This window comes from Oryctolagus cuniculus, chromosome X, assembly GCF_051225735.1.
Source record: "Oryctolagus cuniculus isolate XC-2025 breed Fujian yellow rabbit chromosome X, ASM5122573v1, whole genome shotgun sequence".
Classification (NCBI taxonomy): domain Eukaryota; kingdom Metazoa; phylum Chordata; class Mammalia; order Lagomorpha; family Leporidae; genus Oryctolagus; species Oryctolagus cuniculus.
The window spans coordinates 74,767,298-74,788,054 of NC_142888.1; the positions used below are offsets into that span (position 1 = coordinate 74,767,298).

Sequence of the window (20,757 nt, forward strand, 5' to 3'; positions counted from 1 at the left end):
TCACTCCTTTTTTCCTTTTAATAAAAAACTCCAGAACTTCTAATTGTACCCCAGAACACACCAGAGATAGACATTTATGATCTGTAGCAGTTTGCTCTCACAGCTGAAACAGCCTCCACCATCACTCCCTATTTTGTATATATTAAGCCATTTTATAAATATGCTGTTTTTCTTGGGGAATCCTGTTTTCTCTTATTCTTTATACTTTCATTATGTTGATTTGTTTGATATTTCTAATTTGCCAGTCTGAATAATGGGAGAGGCTAGCTAGTGGTGTGAAATAGAGAGTTGAGGCTGGCACCGCGGCTCACTAGGCTAATCCTTCGCCTAGCGGCGCTGGCACACTGGGTTCTAGTCCCGGTCGGGGCGCCGGATTCTGTCCCGGTTGCCCCTCTTCCAGGCCAGCTCTCTGCTGTGGCCAGGGAGTGCAGTGGAGGATGGCCCAGGTGCTTGGGCCCTGCACCCCATGGGAGACCAGGAAAAGCACCTGGCTCCTGGCTCCTGCTGTCGGATCAGCGCGGTGCGCCGGCCGTGGCGGCCATTGGAGGGTGAACCAACGGCAAAGGAAGACCTTTCTCTCTGTCTCTCTCTCTCTCTCACTGTCCACTCTGCCTGTCAAAAAATTAAAAAAAAAAAAAAGAAATAGAGAGTTGAGACATTTTCTTAGGTCTAAGTTGTAATTCTCTCATTGGAAAAGAATTCATAGGTCTTTAATCAAGCATTTATGTTTGTCTCTATTTTGAAAGTTAAAGGGGCTTATTAGCATTGGCTCTTCTGGTTTTTACATTTGTATACTTTACTCTTGACTGATAACCATTTATATTACTAGGTATTGGTGATGTGCAGTGGCTTGCTTGGTCAGATTTGTTATTTTCTTTTTGTTCCATCTGGTGGGACAGTGGTTATGAAAATTGGATTTTGTGGTTTGATCTTTTATTATCACTGCATGAAACAATACTTTAATAAAATCTAGCATTTCAAAGAATATACTTTTATCTTTATCAATTAGTTATCTATAGGGATGTCTGTTTTTTGGAGATACGGTTTTCATTTTTCAATATTCATTTGTCTAGGTGGTTGATAAACCAATAATATGTTTTCTTTATTATCTTTCTAGCTTTACCAGTGCTACCTTTACTTAGATTACTTAGGTCACTGTTTACTGGTGTTTCCCTTCCTTATTCTAGCTAAGAATTTCCCTTGCTCAGTTCAATTCTGCAGTCATCCATCTACCATAAAGTCTTGTGTACCTACTTATGATGGGGACCCTGCCAAGCAGAGACAAATGTAAACATTAAGAGGAACCATTTAAGTATACTGTTTGCAATTGAAATGTTTTATTTATTTCTTTTGAAAATGTATGTATTTATATTTGCCAGGCAGAGAGAAGAGAGGGACACAGAAATAGACAAAGCTACAGGTATCTTTCATCTACTGTTTCACTCCCAAATGTCCACAACAGGCAGGGCTGGGCCAAGCCAAAGCCAAGGGTCAAGAATTCAATCCAGGTATCCCAGGTGGCAGGAACCTAACTACTTGAACCATCACCATTGCCTCTGAAGGTTTAGCAAGAAGCTGTAATTGGAAGTAGAGCTGGGACTCGAACCCAGGCACTCTGATACATGATGCAGGCAATATTTTTAAAGATTTATTTTTATTTATTTAAAAGAGTTACAGAGAGAGGTAGAGATAGAGAGAGAGGTCTTCCATCCGCTGGTTCACTCCCTAGATGGCCGCAATGGCTGGAGCTGCGCCGATCCAAAGCCAGGAGAAAGGAGCTTCTTCCGGGTCTCCCACGTGGGTGCAGGGGCTTAAGGACTTGGGCCATCTTCTAGTGCTTTCCCAGGCCATAGCAGAGAGCTGGATTGGAAGAGGAGCAGCCGGGACTAGAACCGACACCCATATGGGATGCTGGCGCTTCAGGCCAGGGCATTAACCGGCTGCACCACAGCACCAGCCCCAACGATACAGGCAATTTAATACCACACCAAATGCCCATGCCTTTTATTTATTTATTATAATTTATGTCTTGGTTTGGAAAGAATAAGGTATTTTAATAATTGTTGTTTGATTATCATCAGAAAAGTGTACTTAGTCATGGAGATGGGCAGAACCTACCTTTGCTGATTGGATTTTACCAAAATTTTACCAAAATTGCCTCCCGTGATTTAAGACTACTGTGTGACAGAAACTGAGTAAGGTATAATAAAAGCTTTCAGGAGTTTCTAGCCTAGGGAGGCACAGAAACAATAATAATCCAAAGTGACTGGAGCTGTAATTATTTACAGTACCACGGGAGGACGGAAAACCTGAGCGCCTGAGTTGCTATGAGAAGGAAGGTTTCCTAGAAGAATGTTGCATAAAACTTAAGCGTGACTAGAAGTTGCCTTCGTTGACAAGGAGGACAGACTATTTGAAGTGGAATCATACATGAAACCACTGAGGCATGAGCGAGTATGACATGTTTGAGGTCTTCACTAAAATGTTGCTAAATGATGGATGATAGGAAACTCTGCAAATTGCGTTGGGGAGGTATTTCTGGCACAGGAATAGGTTGATCATTCTGAAGCTCTTGTCAATAGCCATCCTATAGCATCCATGAGCTATTCCCTGTTTCTCCATTCTTCCAGCCATTCCTTTCCCACAATTAGTGTGACGATCTTTTAGGGGAGCAGTGTGTGTGTGTGTGTGTGTGTGTGTGTGTGTGTGTGTGTTTGTGTTTAGGAATAATATCTATCATTTTTCCCTGAAGTAAATATGAATACAATATGGAGGTGACTGACAAACACTGAATTAGATGCCAGGGGACCTGGATTCTTGTTTTCCAATTCCCTCAGCTGCTGTATCATTGAGCCAAGTCATTTGACAACTCTGTTTCTTCCCTGGTAAGAATGGAAATATTAATGCCTGCATTGTCTATCTCCAGATAAAGTTAAAAATGAAAATGAGATCCATAAAATTATGAGATATAATAAAGTCTTTTATATAGAATTCTGGCACGGTTTCAAGTGACATTTAAAGCATAATTGGGGCAGATGTCCCATGTACCACATCAGAGTACCTGGGTTCAATGCCCAACTCTATTCCTGATTCCAGCTTTCTCCTAAGGCAGACACTGTGAAACAGCAGTGATGGCAGTAGAAGATGGCCCAAGTCCTGGTCCCTGCCACCCATGTAAGTGTTCTAGATTGAGTTTGTGGCTCCCAGCTTTGGCATTGCTTAGGCCCAGCCATTGCAGGCGTTTGGAGAGTGAACCAGCAGATTTGAGCTTTCTCCTTCTGTCTGTCTCTGTCTCTCTCCCTCCCTCTGTCTCTCTGCCTCTGAAGTAAATGAATAAAAATTAAAATAAAATAAGTAATTAGTTTGTGGAGTACTTAGGTTGGAGAATTAGGTTGAAAAGTAGTTGACAAGTAGAAATATTCTTCCTCATTAACTCCCTATGTCTGCCCTTGTGTCTTTGACACTACATGTAGCTTATTTCTATATTTCCTAACTAGCATGATTTAATTTTAAGCTTCCCAGTGTTTAGGGTGTGTACATTGGCCATTTTCAGATTTTCACTATAGCTAGAAACTTGTATTAAGATTTTGGCTTCCTTTGACATTTTTCCTAATCCAGTAACCATGGTGGCAGTAGGTATTGGTAGCTGCAAAAGATATTCCTGTTTATTTTCTTTCCTTTGACCCCATCTTGCCCATTAGGCTTAGTGGTAATACTACAGAAAGCTGATAATTTTTTCTTAAATGTGAACTTCTGGACTATAGGAATATGAGTGATTGCTTCAAATATAAAAACCCTTGACAAACACCTCTTTAGACCAATGGTTCTTAAAAGTTTTCGTCCATGGGTATTTCAGCAGGGCAGAAAACTCTATAAACTACTTAACTCATCATGCCTGAGCCATTTTACATACACCAGAAGAAACTGGAAGAGTATCACTATTGGTGAGATAACACAATGAAGTTTTAGATTGAATGTAAGTGAATTATTTGTGGTAGACTATATTAGACCTTGTCATCCCAATCACTCATATTAAGACACTTTCTTATGGACTTACAAGTAGCAGTTTTCTCCTCCCCTTTTCTCCTCTTACAACTTGGAGATGAACTAGTTATGCCAATTTGAATAAAATACCTATTCTAACCAAAATATAATATACAATGTTTGTTGCTGTGTTTCTGCCAGGCCTGATGGAAATGCTCTTGCAATTGCTCTGTTTTCCACAAAATGAAATGAGGAAATGGTCTGGCTTATTTTCTCCTTGTTTTAAAATCTATGATAACATTGATACATAGTTTTAAAACATTCCTCTCAAGACCTGGTGGATTAAGTCATGTTTATGTCCCAACTAAGGATGGCCTTTTTTGAAGATTACTTGGGAAAATGTGGTACATTTCCAAAATCACATTCTACATCTTTTGTGTATTTGATTTTTTTTTCATTACACGTCAGTGGAAAGCAAACTAGTCAGTTTTTGCACTCAATAAAAAAGATGGAAAGTGTAGACAGCTTTTATTTGGGACATTTTAAGTCATTGAGTGAATATTTTCAAGTATTAACTACTTTTTGAGATTATTGGCAGTAGCCTCTTAACCTACTTTAACATAAAATGGTTGGCTAAGATGAAAAGATTTTTTATTGTCTACGTAAATGAAAGCATGATGGTTTTTGCTTCGTTGCATAAATGTAGGATTTTGTGCATACATAAAAATGATGAGACAAAGTTGAATGCTAAATGCCAAAATCAGCAAAAACTTTAGTGCCTAGTATTTGACATTTATCATAATGGGATGTGATTCCTTTGGGAGAGAACACTGGATATCTGTACCCAAGAACATGTGTCTCTGATATAGCTTTTTGTCCTGGATCAGTCTTCCAGCCAACCTTATTAACACCTTCTTCTTACACTTAATTTTTCTCCCTTAGCCCATCCTTGGAGATTTTAAGTCTTCTTGACTCTCCCATCTCATTTTTTCATCTTCATCAATTCCTTTTGTTTCTTATGTGGACTTACAGGCAAATTCTTTTGGTTTATTAGAAGTAGTAAACCATTATCACAGCTTTTCCCCATGTGCAGCTCTATTTTTCCAAAGGTCACAGCTCCATTATTCAGACATTCCATTGGTATCCCTTCCTCATTAATTCTGTGGACTTTTTGAACCAAAGCTGTGATATATACAGCAGCAGCATTGCATAGTATTGTAGAATTGCTTTCCAATAGAGGTCTAGGTCTCTTTACAATTCACATCCTTTCATTTTCAGCTTAGGTGTGGTAAAGGTAGTTCCTAAAGTTAGTGTAAACTGTGAAGGGTGGGAAGGTGGTCTTCCTTGGGCCCACTTACCCTCAGGTTGTGACCTTGACCACAGTGTGATTTTTCACTATCCTGTTTCCTATTTCACTGTATGGACAAGGGATCAAAAAATGTTTCTTGGATATTGCGTGCTAAATGTCAGGAATAATGCGCAGTCCCTATAATGGAAGAATCTTAAAATATCTGTGGACTCAAATTACCATGCTGACATTACTGAAAAGAATGGAATTTGAGCTGAGTCTGGGAAGATTGCTTGACTTCAGAAGAGTGGATTAGGGCAGAGATTTCATCCCTAAAGGACCTCTGGAGTAAAAGTGAGAAATAACAAAGCAAACTTTTACAATAGAGAATAGGAAAGTTGGGAGCCAGCATCTAGTAAATTCTTAGTTCTGGGCTTAGCTGCTTGATTAATTCTTTGATCTATTCATACAACAAATGATTTCTTATGGCCTGTAGGATAAAATCTAAACCTCTTCACTGGTATATATGGTTTTCAGTGATATAATTTCTGGGCACCTTAAAATCAATCCACTGTCATCACCACTATGTATCTTCTTTCAAAGTTCTGTTGAAGACTTTACTGATGCTTCCAAGTATGTTGTACCCCCTCAGGTTTCTGTATCTCTTCACAGGCTACCTTAGAGTGCACCTGATGAGTGCCTCATTTCTTCAGCCTCCGGTCACTTCAGTATTTTTGTTGTCCTGTTGCTTCTGTAGAACTATGGACAGATAACACTAAAGTGTCTGCACTGAATTATGCTATCAGAGTACATGTCGGCCTCGCTCACTCAATTATGAGCTTCCTGAGAGCAAGAAATTGTGTCTTGTTCACCTTTGTGTCCATACCACATAGCACAGTAGCTAAATATGTAGTTAATTCAGCAAATATTTGTTGAATACAGTATTCACTGAACACTTAATTTGCATTGTATGTAATTTTATTTTAAAAGAGAAATATAAAAAATTATAATGAATGGATTAAAGATGAGAGATTCAGGGAGACTGGTTATGTGTGTTTTATTGAAGTAGCTCATTTGTTTATAAAAACAGTATGGGGTAGATTTCCTGGAAAATTAATCAAAGAAAAAAGATAGGACTTAGTGACTGCCAACTATGGGCAAGAGAAAGGCAAATGTTAAAGTTGATAAAGATAATAAGACAAATAACAAAACAGTGACCCTTGGGAAAACAGGGTTACTTTTAGATAAGTGTGTGTTTTTCTAAGTCAGACCTCCTGGTATTAGTATTTGTGTCATCCCCAACTCTAATGTAAAGATGAACTCTGTTTTCCTCTTCAGTTTACTGGAACTAAATGTTCATGTGATCCTCATTTTCAAATCTGATCAGGAATTTAGACACGAAACATAAATAGGTCAACTACACTGACTACAGTTTCCTCTCAAGGAAAGGTGTGCAGTGCACAGGTTTTTGAATGTGTAAAAGCCGTTCCTGCTTTTGGGAGCTACAACAGAAGTGCTATACCAGTCAGATACACTGGGGTGCGCTACTATGTAGCAGAGCCTAGCTGTGCATCACAGCTCTTAACTTTAAAACTCCAGAGAATTTGATGAGAGAGGGATCCACAAGAACATGACAAATGATGAGAGTTCAAACCTTAAGAGAAAAATGGGCTTATTGGTAAGAGACATTTCTTTTCCTTTATTTACTGCTGCTACTTATTCAGTAAAATAGCAAGCCTGTGATTTTCATATTGGCTGTGAAGCGGTATACAAAAATCAATTTTATATGTATTGTAGAATTCAGGAGACATATTGGTAACCATGTAAAAATCATAGGAAGCATGTATAAAGCTTGATTTTAACAAAATCTCTGAGGAAATTTTATTTTCCTTCAAACTATGATATAGGTATATTTATATATCTTACATGTAATGCAGATTAAGAAATGTATATACATATTTACAAAGTTAAAATAAAGAATAGTGACTTGTGTAGAAATACATAATTTCACTCAGTTACCAGAAGGTGGCACACCAGATTAGTCTTCAAAACACAAAGAAAACGAATAATATTAATAGGAATATAAAATAAGCTGTAGTTAAAGATATTTTAATGTCTTTTAAGCAAAGAAATAATGTAATTATTATTTGCTCAGCGAGGCTTAATGCTAAGCCATGACAAATATGAATTTAACCTCTTGTAGTTTTTATCTTTCAAGAATAATTTTTGTGTGTATAGCATTTTGAAAGTAGACTGAAATACTATTTTCATTAAGGAGATGCTGTTTTGGATTTATCATTCAAAAAAAGAAATAAAATTCTTGCTACCTACCTTTTCCCAAAATAGGAAGTCATTATATTTAAGACAACATTTTGGATAAGATATTGGTCAAGGTCTTTAAAGATACTGTTAGACTGTGACTTTGATTGACTTATGACTTTAATAATGCAATAGTGCTTGTGAAATGACCCAGAAAAAAGCATAACATTTTATTTTGAAGAAACTGCTAGATAAGGCTAATGTTTACTTCCTTTAAACTCATAACGATGTAAATGAAATAATGTAAATATATTAAATTCTGTGTTAGAGCTCCCCAAACATCTGCCAGCACACTTTAATTTTTTAAGAGTTAACTGTTGACAGCATATACTGCAGTGCTTCTGTAGTAGTCTCTATTTTTAAAACTGCATTCCTGAGGCAGTACTAGAAGTACATCTGTCCACCATTGCTTTTGTACTAGCCCAAAATAGCTAGATATATGATAGAACTCCACACAAACCCAATCTTCTGGTTAGGAGATGGTACATCTATTCATGTTTATATTAATTACAAGCATTATGAAAATCAGAAAATTGGTAGTAAATGAACCTGTATGAACATTAGCCATCTGTTCTCCGAAAGCTTGGAATGTGTGTCATTGGCTTTCAGGGTTTTTGTTGTTGTTTGTTTGTTTGTTTATTTATTTTTTGGCAAAGCAGTACATCAGCTAAGAATTGACCTTTAGACTTAAAAAGCTCAAAAATGACACATCATTTGGAGGTCCAAATATGTATTTACTGGAAAAGCATTTCTCTCTGTCCATAGGTGTCTAAGTTAGTTTTTTAGATCAAGTGCAATTAAGTGTTGTACTTAACTGTCAGTCTTTATTCTAGAGTTTCTGAAAGATTAAGACAGCTTCTGAAAACAAATAGAATCTTTCAGTTTTCTACTTAAGGTTTTCAAAAGTTAATTTACATAAGTGTATATTTTTGGGGTGATCTTAACTGTTCAAGACTTATAAATATGGTTCATAAATTTATGGTTAAAATATTTTCAGGGTATGCTTTGGAAATTTTGAACCAACTCTAATAAAGTCACAATTAACCAGATCTTTGTTCCACTCCACTTTCAGGAGACGGAGGCAGTTGTCTTTAAAACAAGCCGATTTCAAGGATATATTCAAAAAATCAACTTCAGGGTATGTCCAAGGGTCTGCATTTTCCTCTGCCTTTTGTTTCAAAAAATGAGAATTTATTTTCATAAAAGACCCTGAGATACTAGAAGACATTAAGTTATTGAGCAGAATTTCAGTAATGTCTAGGGTACTTTGTTTATTATGAAAACATACACAAATTATGCTGTTAAAAATTCCACACATTATTGTATTATGCTTTATATTTTCCAATGTGCTTTCACAAATATAAGTTCATTTGGTTTTCATAGCATTGCTATGAGATAGGCAAAGAAAGTAGCATTTTTCCTATATTACAGATGAGGGAAGATAACACTGGAGGTTGTGAAGCTAATTAGTGATGGATTTGTGATTGTACCACAGGCGCCTAGCTCGAGCTTGGCTCTTTTGCATTCTTCGTAGAAAAAGTTTGAAGCAGATTTGTAACTTTTGATTCTGTATTGCACAGTCACTATAATTTACTTTTGTTTTCTAATTCCTGCACCTTACCTTTTCACACATTACATCTGTCTGCCTCTGTGCCTATCTGCCTGCCAGTTGGAGACCTTGTTTTCAGACCTAGAAGGATCTCGAGTGTGGGAGAGTAAGATAATGGCCATGGACAGTTTGGTTAGACAGTTGATGGTGAGCAGCCAATGCTGATACACCAAGGCAGGCCAGGGCCTGAGGGGTAAACACAATCTTACAATAGCTGGGGTATCTTGAGCAGGGCATAGCCAATTTGATTTCAAAGCAGCCTTTTTCAAAGTTTAGTAGGTCTGGCATGATTATCAGTTGGAGTACTTGGATTCCACCTCCAGGTTTCTATATTTTAAGTATTCAAATCACGTGACTCTCAGCACATTAATATTTGAGAGCCTCTGCTTTCCTTATATAAAACTTTTTATTGATATTTATTTAGATAGATAGATATAGATACCTTGAGATATATAGTACAGTATATAGTATATATATATAAAATCATATGTGTGTATGTGTGTGTGTACACACACAATAAAAGAGGCACTTTCGGCTCAGCATTATGTGGGTTCAATGTCAAAGCATATGAGTCAGGGAAGTGGGGGCTGAGGGAAAGGCAGGGATTTGGAATTATAGGTATTATTTGCACACATTGCTGTATTGGTATCTATATCTAAAGTATGTCACAGTAGCTATTGCACACTATGGTGATTATAAGTTTTTTTTTTTTTTTTACAAACTTGTATCCATTTTGACTTGAAGAAGTTAAAGGGCAGAAAGATTTCCACCAAAATATGAATAATAAGTAGATTTTGATTTTTCATAGTTACTGCCTCCCAGTTGTTTTTATTTTAAACTAATTTATGTAAAAATTGACTAGGCTATCCAGGGCCCTAGATAGGTAAGGCTTTAGCTTAGCAATATATCTATGCTCACTTTGTATTTCATATGTGAATATCCAGAGTGCCCAATTATATAGTGAGGACTGTGTAGCTGGGGAACATGTGTTCTTTTACATATTTGTAACTTCTAGCAGTCATCAGTTCTCAGTATGGTGATTGAACTAATTCAACATGCATGCACCTCCTCTCTAGGGGTTTTGGGCTAAGCACAGTGTGTTCATGGGTTTGGGTATTCATTATGTTCAAGGAGTCTACACATTGTCAGTGATGACTGATGTACTAAGGAAGCCTCAAATGGAACAAACACATTTTAGTTGACAAATGCAAAAGCCATGGTCCTATTTAATAAATTTGCTAATACCTTTCCCATGTTATACTATCACTTTAAGCTTGGTTTTAATGCCTGTTAACTCATTTTGGAGTACAAGTTCAGTTGTTCCTTCTTTAAAAATCTGAATCTCAGAGAATGGTATTTCTGGAAACCCCTAAACATAAATATTTTTTTTGTTTAAGGTCTGAATAGTATTATAGGAATTTAAACAAAATGGCCAGGCTCTGTAGTGGAAGACTCATAAAAATATTCCACGGTGTCTCTGACCTAGATCAAGCCAAGTAAGGAAAGAATGAATAAATCTATGCTAGCTAAAAGGAAAATATATTGTATCCAAGTGTTATTTAGCTTCAGAATTCCTTGAGAAATAACTGATTAGTCAAAGATATGTTTGATTTTGAAGCTATGAAGTGATTCTAAACTTATTAGGTGAGATATACCTAGAAACCAAAATTTAAATTATCTATTTTAAACCAATCATCACCCTAGAAGATGAACTCTCTTTTTATTCAAAATTGTACTTTATTTAGTTAGTAATATAATATAAGATAAAGGAAAGGAAATGGCTTTCTCCCACTGGATAACCATTGCATCAATATAATAGAGTCAGATATAATGCCAAAACAATTCTGTGGTTAGATGACAGCACACAAACACTTTATATGTGTAACATGTGCTAATAATGTTTTACACAATAGGAATTTATTAAATTGCTGATTGCAAGTGGAGAAATTATAAATTACACACCTTTTGATTAGCTTGTAGAATTTAGATTTACTACCATATGTTTGGCATCTTTCAGTCTGTTTCTCTATCCTTTACTTGTTTTGTAGAATTTAAAACTACAGGAGAAGAATCTAAATTAGACAATGAGAAGGATCTGGAAATGGTCATGAAAAGAAAGATTGGCCAGGTTGCTAAGCCTCTTGGATAACACCATAGTAGGCAAATATCAAGATTGTCAGCTACTCCCTTAAGAAAACTGTTGGTTCTCATTGTATGGCAATGGATCACAAGGTTAAAGGTTGAAATTGCGTCATTTTTGAAGCATAAGATTTTCCTGTTTATTATGTAGTTAAAACCTTTGTAAAAACAACAGTAGTTTCTATGAATATATGTGGAGACTTCAAAAAGTTTTTGGAAAATTGTGTTATGAAAAAACCATGGATTTCAAAACGTTTTGTGTTCAAATAAACTTATCTTTTAATTCCATTTTAATAAGAATTATTTGAATTTATTTTTCTTTTTTTTTGAAAAGTAGAAAAAGACAATCAGAGCTGAAGTATCCTCATATGTAGGAAATTTCAAATTAGCAATGGGAAATGATAAAAAATTAAACTAATTCAAATTAAAGGGCCCTTTTCATGGAAAATTTACATAGTGTCGTATAATCTTAATGAGTCATTAGGATTAGCTTTCCATGGAAGTGCTTGCTGCTGGTTAACAAAATATTACTGTGATTACTGTAGGTATTTGTAGCCAAGGTTTACAAATAGGGAGGGGGAGTGATTGGAAAACCAGGTAGTTTCTAACTTCGTCTTTGGCCAAAACATTTATGCCAAACATGTGAATTTTATAACAATTCTTTGGATAAAATATGTGTTTTTAAAACAGTAGCTTTATCTCATTAATTTAAATTGTGATGTTGAAAATGTACTATTGTAAAGATCTTTCAGAAACTCAGATTTTCATGAAAGTATAGGTTTTTCTGAAATATTATAGAATATAGCAAATGTTGAATTTATTTAACTGTTATGCCTTTTAGAATTGGTTTCTGATATGATTGCTTGAAAATAATTTTTAGCATAAATATTATTGGAATTTGTTTACTCTCAGCAAAATAGTGCAGAGCTTCAAAACAAAGGTTGTAGTATTGTTTATATTGTCTTCATGTAACTTTGGTTGACTTGTATATTTGATGCCATCAAGATAAAAACAAAATAGTGAAACCTCTTGAAAAGCTTTTATTAATGTATTTATTCATTTGAATCATATTCTGAACTGTTGTATTGCACATTTTGAATTTTTAAAAAATTTGATAAATTTGTAGGTTTAATGTGCAACACAACAGAACAGCTTACAATGAATAGCTTGGCTATTTTATTTACCCGAATACTTAAAGAGACATATAAAGAGACATTTAGGAATTGTGGAGAGATGACTAAACATAAATGATCACTAATTGAAGTGAGATCAGAGATTTTTCATTAGAGCAATTTATTTTATTTAAGAAAATATGTATTTTGAATGATTTTCTTTAGCATATACCTATTTGTAAAAGAATGTGAATATTTACATTTTTACTTTAAGAATAACATTATGTTGGTAAATAAGTACTTCTTATGTGTAAACTCTGATCTTAGTAATAGCAAAAGTTTAAAAATGATTTTTTATCTGATGAGAGAGAGAGAGAGATCGATGTTCATTCACTGGTTCACCTTGCAAATGCCTACAATAGCTAGGACTGGGCTGGGTTGAAACTAGGAGCCTGGAACTCAGTCTAGATCTCCCACATGGATTGCAAGGACTTAAGTACTTGAGTTGTCATCTGTTGTCTCCTAGTATGTACAAGTAATAGCAGATTTAGCAATAATATTTAAAAAAAAACCTTCCATGTTATTGGCTTTAAGATATCATTCTTTAACCACCCTTCTACTTATGAACTTACTTTTTAATTTACTCCAAAAATACATGGGTGGTTTCTAGTGTGCAAGAAATTGGACTCAGTGAGGAAGATACAAAGACACAGGGATTCCTTCTTGAAGGATAAGTAGGAATTTGGGGAGGATCCCTTGGGCAGATGAAGTAACATTGCTGTAGCAGACAATGTGGTAACCACATGGTCTCTTATGGGAGTATTAGTTATGTTCTTCTTTGATAATGATAAATTGCTGTATTACTTTTCAAACGAAAATTTTGAAATGTCAATGCAAAATCAGGTATGTAAATAGTATATATTTTAAAATCATAGATTTCTACTACTATCATCCATTTCCAACACACAAAAATACTCTGGTCTAAAGCACTTTTTTTCTTAAAAAGATGGGACTATTTTGAAGCATTCAGGGTAGAAAAATTGAAAAGGTATAAAGAATGTAGATACTAGCAGGAAAAAAAAAGAAGGAAAGGCCAAAACTTCTGAGTTTACCATTCATTATTACTCTTGCATTCAGCTTTAGTAAGAGAGTAACAGTGGTCAGTATCTCTGGACTATTGGTTGGCCAACTGGATCTTAATTCTCTGCTCAATCTAGTCTCTGTATTTTGGCCCACTCATTCACCTTAGCCTCATAACCCCTTTCATCTGATCTCCAGTGATAAAAGGCATTACATAAATATCTGGAATTGCTACCATTCTGTCTTTCCATTTCCATTTCAATGAATTGTTACCTTCTTTGCTCCTACTGTATTCTCCTTTGGTCTCTGGCCTAATGCTTCCTGCCTTTTCAGCAGATCAGCTCCCATATTGCTGTTCTTTTCTTGCCCACCTTATACCTTTCTTGTACTATGGAATTGTTAAAGGTGAAAAGAGTACTGACCTTCACCTCACTTATGCCATTATAGCGTGAGGAATTCTCTATACATACACATGTGTAGCACCAGTACAACAGTTGTGCCTTTTTACTCATTTGTATTGTGAAAGAAATGTATACTGTATCAATCCAACGCATAGATAGAGGTGCAGTTGTGTTCATTTTCATAGATCCTTTAGGGGACTGTCAGGATCCACACAGTTCTATTGAGGAAATTTCCAATGTAGAACTTTCAAACATAGCTATCTTTGAGTAATATCTGGGATTTTCCATTTTGGTTGCAGCAAGGCTAAACATCTGAGTGTCACTTTTTGAGAAAGTTTTGGTCTATTTGATACTCAGTTTCCTGAAACAAAGGAGATATACACATATCTGCATAAGTATATGTAAACATAAATGTACATAAAATACAAATATATATATGCATATATATAGAGTCATGTATGTAAACAATTTTGTTTCCTTTAAGAAGAGACCCCTAATGTATTAAGAGTTTTTCTTTGCTGTCTAGAACTTTTGTGTGCTTTAAAGTGTTTAACAGTCCTACTACTTGGTTGCCATCCAAGTGCTTTTACTGATTGGTAGAACATAAACAGAGCACACAGTTTGGCATGATTTACAGTCTTTTCTGGGCAACATGAGTAACATTGATATTTTAGATTAGTCTGAAGAGACATTATCCGGACTGAAGAGATTACACAGTGCCTGCTCATAGAAACTGTGGCTAATGCTATTAGTCTTTAGCTGAATTTACCACAGAACTAGCCAAAACTTGCAAAAAAAAAGCAAGTTGTTTCTTAGGGTACATCAGAAAAAAATGGACAAAGAGATTAGATACACATCATATTAATCAATTTGTTTGGTGAGGGGGTTTTGGTGATAAACTGTAGACGTCCACAAATCAAATTCCACAACAAATTTATTTAGGGACATTTACATTGAGAAAAAAATTAGTCTTATTCATATTTTTCACTTGTAGCTCATACTATGACCGCCTTACATTGTACTTACTTTTGTCTCCCTTATACTTCTTAAATGTCTTCGAGTTTTGATTTGGAAACAGGCAGGTGGTTCAGCTCTTGTCACTACATGGAAAGTCCACATCCCTTGTCAGTGTGCTAGGATTTAAGTCTCACTTTGACTTCCAGTTCCAACTTCCTACTAATGCATACCTTGGAAGGTGGCAGATGATGATTCAATTACTTGGATCCCTGTCATCCACATGGGAGACCTGGATGGATTTTTTGGCTCCTAATTTTAGTCTGACCCACCCCTGGTTGTTGTGGGCATTTGGGGAGCAAATCAGCAGATGGAAGATCTTTACCCATCTGTGTCTGTCTCTGTCTCTGTCTCTTTGCCTATCCCTCTGACTCTCTTTCAAATACAATGAAAGTAAGTAAAAATTTTTAAAAATATTTTGTAAATTGTTCTCTGTACACTTTCACATTTTCTGTGTTTCCCATTTCTATGAGGGGTATTCAAAAAGTTAATGGAAAACACATATTATCAAAAAACTATGCATGGGTTTCAAAAATTTTTACAGCAAAACAAGCTTATCTTAATTCTGTTTTCCATGATTTTTTTGAAGTACCCTAGTATCTTCCAGTGAACATGTATTTGGAGGAGGAAATATCTCTTTTTGGCTTTCATTTATTTTTTAATACTAAAAAATTTGAGATAGAGCAGGAAGTCCTATCTGCTGGGTCACTGGGTCACTTCCCAAAATCAGGAAGCAGCCAGGGTTGAGTCAGGATCCCAGTGTTCCTATGTGGGTTTTCCATGTGGGTAGTAGTAATGTAACTATTTTGAACCATCATCTGGTGCCTCCAGGGAGCACATTAGCAAGATGCTAGAATCAGGAACAGTCTGGACTTGAACTCAGGCATTCCAACAGGGAATGTGGGTATCCCAAGTGGTGTCCAAACTGCTAGGCCAAATACCTGCTCCATCCCCACCTTTAGAATGCATTGAGACATTTATAGAATATACTTCACTTCTAACAGGAATGTGTGTCTTTCATGATCTCATTGATAAAAGAAACAGTAGAGATTTTAGAAGAATTCCTGGTCTAGGTCAATGAGATTTGGTTTCTACTTCCAGTTCTGCTGCTTGCTGAAAATGACAGTGGACAAGTTTACCTGTCTGGGTTTCAGATTTTTTTTTTTAATCTATATAATGAACATGCTGAGCAAGAGGAATTCTAAGAGTTCAAGATATTCTAAAAATTTTTTCTTTCTACCTTGAGAACCAGGCAGTTATTATTGTAAGAGTTGGTCCAGAATGACTTTTTGTGGCCTTGGCCAAGACCCATCATTGTCTTTGCTTTGTTACATTTCTGAAATACGCATTTCACAGATATTTTTAAGTGATTAAAGTTTACATGTGTTTGCTGTCTTTATATCATGTTAAATGTAGTTTTCCACAACAGAAAACAAGTGTTCTACAAATGAAATCTTTTTATGTGATGTGACTAAATCTTCTTGACATCTACCAGTCTAAATATTAAAATAGTGGGACACAGAGTCTGCATAAAATTATATTTAAATGCATATTTAATAACTTTCTTCATTTCATTCTATGGATGAAAACATTTTCTATTTCTGAAATCTAATGTTGATTATAGTTACACTCCATAGTTGCTATGGAGTCTCTACTAGGGCAGTACAATTTGATTAATTTGAATTCTGCTAATTTGGAATTAGGGTGGTTTTACCCACCTGAAGTTTATTTCTACTTAAAAGAATTATTTTGTTTGCTCATGAGAGATAATTACAAATGACAGGAATTTATCAAGGCAAAAGTAAGAAATGAATATAAATAAATATTCACCCTCAGATATGCTTTTATGGTTCTCGGCTCTTTTAAGAGTACTGAGGATAAGGTGGAATAAAGTAGCCTTAGTGTCTTTTTCTCTTTGAACAAATATTAAAATTATTGGAATGCCATAAAACTAATACTGTGTATTAAGTTTATGAAAAATCTAGATTGGAAATTTACATATAAGATTACTGATATTGGTTGTTTTCTTTGGACTGTAATGAGATTACACCAAAAAGGGTTGGCTTTTGAATCAGTTGATTGTTCACAAAAGAATACCATCTTGAGAATGCTTACAGTAGGATGTTTTTCATCTGCTTGTGGGGGTTACTTTGGAAATATGGAAGATTCTACCTTAATTCTTTTTCCCACTCAAATTTTGAGGAATTTCCATTGACATATAAACTATTAGAAACTATTATCATGCTTTTATACATGTTTTTGCATCTTTATTCTCAAAAGGTGAAGTCATATTTGCAATTACTGCTTTGTGAAATTTTCATAAACTGGGGAGTGATTGAATCTCATTTTTAAAACATTGCTTCCTTAATCTATGTAAGCTATTATATAGATTTTATGTTTTATATTTTTAAATGCAAATGTTTCAGGATTTGAATGTTTAAAACTCATTGTAGAATGAGACATTCCAAACTTGATGCACACATACACGTGTGTTTCTCTGTGTGTAGGAGTATGTATTTTTCCTTCTTTGAGTTCTAAACAAGTTGCTGCTTCTGATTGTACCTGGGACCTTTTTGATCCATAACCATTAAGGGTTGCTATGCAATGTTCCTAATGTAAATTCTTGATGATGACTTATTTATATTAATACCAAGTTTCTTTTTAACCTAATTCAAAATATATTTTGGCCATGAAGGTAATGATAAATATGAATACTTCTTTTTCCACTTCCTGTGAAGATTTCTATGAGACAATTTTGTGTGTGGATACTAAAAAGAATTGGAAATATATCCTTTAACTTGCATATCTGGGTTTTTTGGGGGTATTGTATATGATAAATAAAATTTGTATGTCCTGAGGTAGTGATGGCTGTCATTAAATTAATATTTATAAAATCCATCCATTCCTATTCAATTCCCTTTCCCTAATATATGTACGTATGTGTGTATGTATATGTGTATATACTGCATTAGCATACGTGTTTGTGTTTCTTAGGACAACACTAGTTTGTCCATATGCCTTGATATTGATCTGTATCTTAAGAGGAAGGTATTTGTGGTTATCTCAGCTGGTTTCATGCTGTATTTCTGGCATATTATGTATCTTCCAATTTTTGAATGTAGTTTCTTTAGGATCATTCATCTCTGCTTTTCAAATCCAAATGAAAAATATTCTTAAGGGACTAAATCCCAATCTTTAAAATCTGAGAATTTGGAGAGAATATCTGAAAGCTAGTTAGTTCAGTTGGAAGCACAAGTTTATTGTTTGGATACAGACTTGGAAAGTAAATGTAAGCTCCTTTTCACTGCAGTGATTTCATGTGAATGGTGGTCTGCTTTTACAAGCTTGCATTGATGGAGACAGATAATTCTGTTTTTGGGTAGCAGAAGTGTGCTATGAAGGTAGATAATTAGTGGTGGTGAGTTGCCCACATCAGAAGTAAAAATTTTAGTTTGTAAATAAAGAGCTCAGCATAATATCCGTTTAACCTATTTTCACCTTTTAGAACTGTGCAGAAAATTTGTGACTTTGTTTTGGTGCGTTAAAGAGAAACTTAAAAATACCCAGTCACTTTCTGGGCATTTACAAAGAATTTTCTGGCAGTATTTAAAAATAATATAGATGAACCCTTTATTTGACATCGCTTTCACGAAATACCTCAAGCTGCCTTTGACAGCAACTTCAATTTTTGAACCTCCTTGACAGTCGCTAATCCCTGGAGGTTACTGGACTGGCTGCTGAGCTTTGGAGTGGTCCCTGCTGGACACCTGCTTGGCTAGCTGCGTTGGTCTTTCCTCAAGGCAATTTGTGAGCTGTTTGGGGGCGGGGGAGGAGGGCGGGGGTGAATGGGAGGGGAAAGGGGGGAGAGAAGGGGAGGGCAGCATTGAATTAGATTGTTGATAGCGTCCCTCTGAGGACTGCTATTAAGAGCACGCTACTCTGTACTTCTCTGCTGCAGAAGGCAGAGTGATATTCATGTTACCACAGCATGTTGTGAATGTGTGAGATTTTGCTCATCCTGGATTGGAAATAAGAATAGGGAAAGGAGAGCAACTTGAAACGGAAGCTACTAGAAGAGCGTGCAGAGTTCTGCAGCAGTTTATATTTGTTCTTACATTTTGCCTTCTTTTAACTGGAAATCTGAGGGACTGGCATTTTTTTTTTTAAACGGGCTTTTCCCACAATGGCATTCTTGTATTGTGTGGCCAGAGCTTGCACAGGAGGAAAGCAAGCTGCTGAATTTAGTCACTGATCTCTATTAGCTGTGGCCTAAGGCTATGTTGAGGTTTATATCCCATTTGTATTGTTGCAGCTCAAAAGAAGAATGTTCAGAGGATGACAAGTGTATTCTGAGTAGGTATGTTGTTTCATTTTCATATGAAACCCATCTATTTTTTTTCCTGCTACTATTGGTCAGAAATCAGGTTAATAGGTACAGAATATAGTACAGTGCTGCAGTATGTATCCCTGCTAAGGTAGAACAATGGTAATGCAAGCTTAAAGAAAACCTCAGCTGCTTTTATTAAATAAAGCTTCATTGTGTGGTATGCCCAGTGCAGCAGTGTGTATGTGTGTGTATATGTGTGTGTGCGTGTGTGTGCATTGCAGTCAACGCTTTCCTAACGAGGTGGCACTATTGTTAAGTTGGAATGATAAAATCATCATATTGCTTTAGGGGACAGGAGGATTTAAAGGAGGTACCTCGCAGCCCTATTTTACAGATTGGAAGCATAGGTTTAAGGGCACTGGCAGAATCGTTTGCTTGTTCTCCACGGCAGCCACTGCTGTGTCAGTACAGTGTGGAATGGAAGTCCTAGTTGGTAGTCTGTTATGGAAACGCTGTTTACTGTTATTGTAGTACCGTGGTGACAACATGCCATTGAAATGGAAAACGAGCTCTCCTGCTATCTGGAAATTCCCAGTTCCTGTGCTTAAAACATCCAGGTCAACTCCACTTTCTCCAGCATACATGTAAGTGAGAGAAAATAGGATGTTAAAGTGGGATTTCATTCATGAGTCTACCTTATGGCAAAATGGTGGGGGGGAACCCCAAATAGCAACCTTCAAAAACCCAAAAGATTAAAATCCTCAAGCTTGTTTACATTTAAAGACTTGGCATGCCCACATTTTACTATTGTTTTGTTTTCCTAGAGTTATGTTTATGTTTCTTTAGAGTGCTTGATGGTAATCCAATTACTAATATGAAAGCGCAAGAGTACAGTTAAGGAATTGCATAAGGGTAAACTTTAATTCTTAACTTGGGTTTGGTGTTTTTGAATTTTTGTGTATCTAAAACACTTAAAATGCTTTCTTTGATATAATGACAGTAAAGCTGCTGATGGTAATCGATGGTAGTGTGTTAAATATGGAAGTGTCTTCTATTGTATTTTTTGATGAAATTTTCAACATTTAACAATTATCATATTGGCCCGAAAATAAGTCTTCTCATCAAGACTTTTATGCTTTAGTTTTATATGAATATTAATAAGTTTGATATTACATCATTATCAATTTCAGGTTCTGTACTGTAGATTACAACTTGTGCAGATTTTACTTTTATGAGCAGTTATTTATATATGGGGTTTGAAAGAATATTTTACAAATGTCTGCTTTAGAAATGTCTTTTAAGTAAATATGTACAGAAATGCCTTAGAAAGTGTTTCCACAATTTTTTAAATTTTAGGTTTTGTTTTAAAAACAAAATCCAGAAGATAAAATAAAATGGTTTTTTAAAGTACTTTTCATGATCCCTATTTTGGCATATGAAAATTGGGCCTTTAAAAAAATATATAGCTAGAGGAAAAGCTTTTG

At 35.6% G+C, this 20,757-nt stretch overlaps 1 protein-coding gene across 10 annotated transcripts in view; it reads left to right on the plus strand.

Annotated features, from left to right (window-relative positions):
• The window catches only part of KLHL13 (kelch like family member 13), a 189,197-nt gene that overhangs the window by 110,550 nt on the left and 57,890 nt on the right, over positions 1 to 20,757 (plus strand). For 2 of the 10 annotated variants that reach the window (XM_070067101.2, XM_051827329.3), the window contains one exon: positions 8,664 to 8,729. The exons of 3 other annotated variants lie outside the window; for them this stretch is intronic. In XM_070067101.2, the coding sequence (XP_069923202.1) occupies positions 8,664 to 8,729 (66 nt within the window). Of the gene's footprint in view, positions 1 to 6,867; positions 6,951 to 8,663; positions 8,730 to 18,687; positions 18,754 to 19,092; positions 19,304 to 19,804; positions 19,918 to 20,757 lie in introns of those variants that run through there. 5 more of the 10 variants (XM_070067103.2, XM_008272915.5, XM_002720246.6 and 2 more) reach the window with 5 other exon arrangements.